Source organism: Sorghum bicolor, chromosome 4 (genome assembly GCF_000003195.3).
Source record: "Sorghum bicolor cultivar BTx623 chromosome 4, Sorghum_bicolor_NCBIv3, whole genome shotgun sequence".
NCBI lineage: Eukaryota > Viridiplantae > Streptophyta > Magnoliopsida > Poales > Poaceae > Sorghum > Sorghum bicolor.
The window spans coordinates 55,510,925-55,516,853 of NC_012873.2; the positions used below are offsets into that span (position 1 = coordinate 55,510,925).

General features: G+C 39.5%; 1 protein-coding gene across 1 annotated transcript; it reads right to left on the minus strand.

Annotated features, from left to right (window-relative positions):
* Positions 1,156-5,089, minus strand: LOC8056482 (repressor of RNA polymerase III transcription MAF1 homolog). The gene is made up of 11 exons (XM_002454079.2): positions 4,881-5,089; positions 4,383-4,489; positions 4,204-4,274; positions 4,070-4,119; positions 2,890-2,963; positions 2,693-2,755; positions 2,271-2,358; positions 1,988-2,050; positions 1,834-1,913; positions 1,670-1,741; positions 1,156-1,581 (listed from the first exon to the last, which is right to left on the minus strand). The coding sequence occupies exons 2-11, from the start codon at positions 4,412-4,414 to the stop codon at positions 1,500-1,502; spliced, it is 675 nt and encodes a 224-aa protein (XP_002454124.1). The 5' UTR covers positions 4,415-4,489; positions 4,881-5,089; the 3' UTR covers positions 1,156-1,499.

Sequence of the window (5,929 nt, forward strand, 5' to 3'; positions counted from 1 at the left end):
TGTCTATATCTAATGCTTCATGCATGTGTTCTAAGATTTGATGTGACGGGGAATTTTGAAAATTTTTTGTTTTTCGGAGTGAACTAAACGAGGCCTAACTTGCTGCACGCACTTGTAGAGCGGTTCTGGTCATTTTTGGATCCATGAAACTAGTAATAACGAAGCCCTGCTCTTTACTCCAAGGCACTTGTTTAGTTGAGAGGTGTGGCTGCTTCTCATGAATCTCAGCTTTTCTCCAAGGCACAGGCATGCTAGCAAACTGTGAGATCGGTCAGCCTGTTTTGATGCAGCTTCATAGTTCATTCTGCAAGAAATGGCCTATCCCCTTCTTTTAGAAAAAAAAAAGATATATAGTAGTACCTTTTCATGCATTTAGTCCAGTCTCAATGCATAGTTTTATGGCACAGTTACCAAGGCTATAAACTAAGTAAACGAGCCACATGAGTTTTATGAGGATGAAACTCCTCTCTCATTTGATGAAACTCCTTTGCCAAGTCAGCAGTTTTGCTTATGTGACACCCTATTTAATATGCATGACACTCTCATAAAACATGCATTGATGGTGGCCTTACAGAAACAATCCACTTTTTAACAAAATTACAGTAAATGATGCTCCGTCACCCATGGTAGCTCTAAAAATAGAAATCACAGCAGGGGGGCGTATGTTTTTGTTACCTTCGAAATAGGACTAGTGCCTTTTCAGGCTTTTACAGAAACAATGCACCTGACAAATTGCAGAAACAGAAGTGGATACTCTGCAGCTCGAAAAATAGAAATCACAGTAGGGGCCGCATGTTTTTGTTTACCTCTCCAACTTTTAGCTAGCTGTTGGCTAATGAACCGTTCACCAAAATTAATACATACTGAACCAAGAGCTGTTATTGGTTCCACAGAGATGGACTTACAACAAAACTTGAATTGTCTGGTTCCTCTTTACCGAACAAGCCTGCCGAGACTTTATCATGAGTTATTTTCCTTGGTTAACAATACAAGTCCAGACGGCCAAACAGCCAAACGAGTAGGGCAAATAGAGAGAAAAAACTACATATTGTAGTTACCCGCTGCCAAATCTCAAAGAGCAGATATCACAAACACGATGCCAAATATGCGCAAGTTGATTGGAAAATTGCACCAGATAACATAACACTCTCCACATAAGGATGGGGCAGTTCCATACTATCTCCCCCTGAATTAACAACTGAGCAAATTTGACAATTCAGTTCACACAATATTCAGAAATATCTTCATGTTTAACTAGGCAGAACAGACTCCGGTACTAGCAAACAACTGAGTACCAAATTGACATGGCAGTTCAAGCCTCAGGGTTTGGAAGTTTCCCGCTGCCAAATCTCAAATCCGCATATACAAACAAAGGTAAACAGGGGCCATGGTTTTTACAGGCTACGATAGAAGGAAGTCATATTAAAAGTTTCCTAACAGGAATGTGCATACGTGCTCTATATTACACGCACATCAGGTAGCTCGCAGAACTCCGTCAGTCATATGTCCATGTCAATCAAGGCATCTTCCTCTTCACCATCAGATGCAACACCAGTTAAGAAGTCATCTCCTGATAATTTGCTGCATTAAAAGAAGAATATGTCATTAATTCATTATTGATTGTCTTGTGTTCCATGTCAGAACCTTGCATCTCGAAGCAAGCACCTACCTAGTGCAGTAACATCGAAAGCTCACAACTCGTTTTAGCTTCCTATTGTAGAAGAAGTAGTTGAACGACCATCTACAAGAAAAGGTTAGTATCCATATTAGAATGACGATTTAGATTGCATAAGCTAACCATCACAATCCTATCTTAGTTCACTCAGAACATACATGGCCCCTTTCTCTAGAACTGGATCTGCATCAGAGTCTGGGTTATAGCTGTAGATGTCACACTCTCTGATTTTGATAACCTGAAACATAACGTGTAAACAAAAAATACATGGACTAACAACCTCCAAAGCAAACATTATAAGTGAATCCTGACCTCATCAATTGCTTTAGTCATACTGTCCAGAAGAGAACTGCCCTCATTTGTGGCTGCCCATTGCTGAACAGAAGTTCAAATTTAGGTAGGCATATCAGACAGTGAGAAAGGAACAACAAAGTCTCAGGATCATTTTAAATTAAATAAGTGACAATATCCCAGTAAATCAACTACTGTATTTTTCCCTTTTCCGGAATATGCAGTCTGGCTAAACCAACTATTTATATGAACATAGTAAAAAAAATGCAAACCAAAAGATAAAGAGGAAATCATAAAGCATTACCCTAGAAGCATCAGATAAGTAGGTGTCAACCATCTGCTTGAAACTTTCCAACTCCTCTTCTTGGAAGAACAAGTGTGCCCGAACAGCACTGATATAAGTGAACAAATGTTGACAAAAGGATGTTAAGTTTAATCTGAAGGTCGTGCTATCATGAATGTGTGACATGACAGCCAAGAGACCTTAAGAAAGTTAGATAAAACGAACACCAAAGACCAAGGGAAATGGAGAGAATTGAACTCTCAGCTCAAAGAGCAACGGTTATTAATCCGTCTGTCATACCATCTGACAACACCCCCTTAGGCTGGTAGGAAAGGACAAAAGCGGGTTTGCCATATCGCCCAGAGAAAGCTGAATATGGCATTACCCAAATATCCTTCCTCCCAGATTATATTAGAACACACTTGCTACAAAGACAATATTACCTGAAATCATAATCTGGATATATGTGGCCAAGAGTGAGAACTAGATATATCAATGTTTTCCGGCTGGACAAACATCAAACAAAAAAACAAGTTAGGCTATGTAAAAGGAAAATATGCATAACACAAATAGGAACTTCTGCAAACATGCTGGGTCAAACCCCAATTTGCTGGATGCCTCAAGGAATGGTGGGTCTTACCTTGATCTGGAGGATAAGTGCTCCACTGGTGAAGAAGGATCACTATCAGCAGACTTGCCAAGGTAATCAAGAATCTGAAAGCACAACAGAGAAGTTAGATTGGATTAATTACAATAGCATGCACCAATTCAAGACTGGAATTGAAACATCAACATTTGAAAAGCATGAATACATATAAACATCATACATGCATTCTTTGTGGGCTTTTAAATGCGAAAAGACATTAAGTTTTGCTTGGACAAGAATGGTGTTCCCCTGAAGAAAAAAATTCTCTAAAGATCCTAGGGAATAGATTGCACAAAGACAATAACAAATGTGAATCTGTGATATCCCATTTGTGACATTCAGTAAATTAAAGAGAAACAATCTCTAGTTTCTGATCAATCAATCAAACAACTAAATCACATGCTCCCATTGACTAATTCAACACAATGTTGAAGACCCAAACAGCCTATGAGGCCACACAAAGAGTAGAAGATAAAGCCTAACATGACAGGTGGAAAAAAAAAGCATAGGACTGCAGCTTGAAGAAGGGTGGCATTAAGCAATGAGGTTGTACATGAATCATTCCATGAATCTTCATGTATGAAAGATGATATCTACAAAACTAATTCCTGCTAAGCATCAAGGTCACATGAAGAGTAGAAGATAAAGCCTAACATGACAGGTGGAAAAAAAACATAGGACTGCAGCTTGAAGAAGGGTGGCATTAAGCAATGATGAGGATGTACATGAATCATTCCATGAATCTTCATGTATGAAAGATGATATCTACAAACTAATGCCTGGTAAGCATCAACTGCATGGATGAGAGAAGGTACCTAAACTAATTTCACATAAAGTATAATATGAGAGGTTCCCTGACTGAAAAGCGAACACGGAAAGGGAGGCCCCCTTTTGCAATATATAACTATAAATAAATAAATGAAGCATATTAGAAGAAAAAGTGAGTGGAAGCAAACAAGCCCAAAATGGGTGAACCAACCAGGGCTTAATGGACTATATCTGAAAGCATCTAACCAATCAAAACACTTTGTTTCACTGTACTATGATTCCAACCAGAGAGGACAAAATTTTCTAAACAAATCACTGTAGATTACACATGATTCATATAGCCATGTTGGATTTAAAAAATGATATCAGTAATGATATAATCCATAGGTCCGGGAAAAGCATGTACCTCGTGTTCTAGGCTTATTGAAAGCCGACGGTCTGTTGCAGTGTGCTTGCCTGCAAATCAATACACCAGCTTATCGAAATCGCACAGTTCATGCTCAACAAAAGATGCAACGGAGCATGTTCCTAGTTTCTTACATGAGAAGGCCTCAAGGTTTCCTCTGATTGTACAATCTCCAAGGTTGAGCTGCTCGAGGAACAAATTTATACTGGAATGGAAACATAAACAAAACTGCAAAATCAGTAAACTGGAGCAAAACGAATCGATTGCATGCAACCAAAAGCACAACGACGGCAACAGAAAACACCACGTTTACCTGTCGAAGGGGGTGTATTCTAAAAACTTCATGCTGGGTGGCCTGTGAACTCATAAAATAGTCGATCTGATCGGACGTGCCTCGCGGAATGGGGTTCAGAACCCCAGCTGTGAAATTAGAATGCCCATATCGATCAGTAATAATCGAAACATAGTTTAAAAACCAAGCGACGAGAAACATAGGTAAACCACAGATTGCAACAGGGGCGAGCACAATCAGCATATTCTTCGGCGAGATTTATATGAACCAGAGCATCCATATCCATTTCCATGCCACCCCCTTGCACCAGGAAGGGGAGCGCGGACTCAGCGTGGGAACAGGTTCGAGAATTCGCAAATTAAGCTGGTACCGCCAGTAAAATCCGGGAATGAATTTGATGAATCGAAGAATCCGCAACAGGAAGAGGGTTTGGGTTCGAGAGCTCACGGCCAAAGCAAAGAACAAAATAGATTCTGCAGGAGAGAGCGAAGAATCTGTGCAGATATAAGGCTTGCTTACCAACGAACCGAAGAAATCAATCGAAGGCTGGACCGAGATCCCGCTTCACAGCGACTCAAAGAGAGGGGAACGGGGACGGGAATGGGGAACGAGGAAGACGATGACGACCTCGCGGACGCGGTGGAATATGCGGTCTCGTCGGCTGGATGCCTGGATCTGGATCGATCGATGCCAGAAGCCCAGAACGGGGGCGGGCTTGAGAGGCTGTGACCGCGTCGCGTGTCCCGTGTATGGTGTGCAGTTTTTTAATTTTATTTTATTTTTATTTAATAGTCAAAGGAAAGGTGTGGTGTTTGTCTCTTCAGTTCTCGAGTCCCTTGTAAAAAAAAAAAGGTTCTCGAGTCGTGACCAACTCTCTGCTTGGGCATTCGGTCCAGGGGCGGAGCTAGAATTTGAACATAGGAGGGCCGTACAAATCAAGAATAATCATGTGTATTAAAATATTACATGACAAAGGTGTACATAACAAAAAAATAAACGCTTGTGTTACGATACAAAAAAAAGAAGAAAAACTAAAAAAATAAAGATAAATTAATTAGTCTCAGGCCTCTAACATTCACCTAATCAATCTATTTCTTTGGCCAGGAAAAAAATCACAATAAAACAAGTAGTTAAACGGGGGCAAAATTAATTAGCACTAGATCCTAACATTAAATGACAAACAATCAGTTGCATGTCGTTTAGCCTCAGCCAAGACGATCACTTAAACGGGTAAAATGGTCATTTAAATAGAAGGTTAAACAGAAACACCATACCACTGTTAGTGTTTAAAAGTTGAGTACACAAGCTAAATAACCGTTTAGAGTTTAGACAAATAATGACAAAAACTTAAGAGATAAGAAAGATAATAGGAAGACTAATGCTAAATAATCTAGATCCCATTGTTGGGGATCAATTCAGAAGGATGAAAGGAGAAAAACGCTGATTTTTAATTAACTAGCTAATTAGAGTATATAGTAGGGGAGAAACTAATGTTTGATAGGCAATAATAAAAAATAAAAGATATGAAGTAAATATTAGAAAGATCTAGATTTCATTTGTATAAGAAA

Excerpts from the sequence above, each read along its gene's own strand:
- LOC8056482 (XM_002454079.2), bottom strand. The coding sequence starts at position 4,414 with ATGAAGTTTTTAGAATACACCCCCTTCGACAG. Across the intron at positions 2,756-2,889 it reads CACTTATCCTCCAGATCAAG|CCGGAAAACATTGATATATC; the intron begins GTAAGACCCACC and ends ATGTTTGTCCAG. Across the intron at positions 1,742-1,833 it reads GTTCTAGAGAAAGGGGCCAT|ATGGTCGTTCAACTACTTCT; the intron begins GTATGTTCTGAG and ends CTTTTCTTGTAG.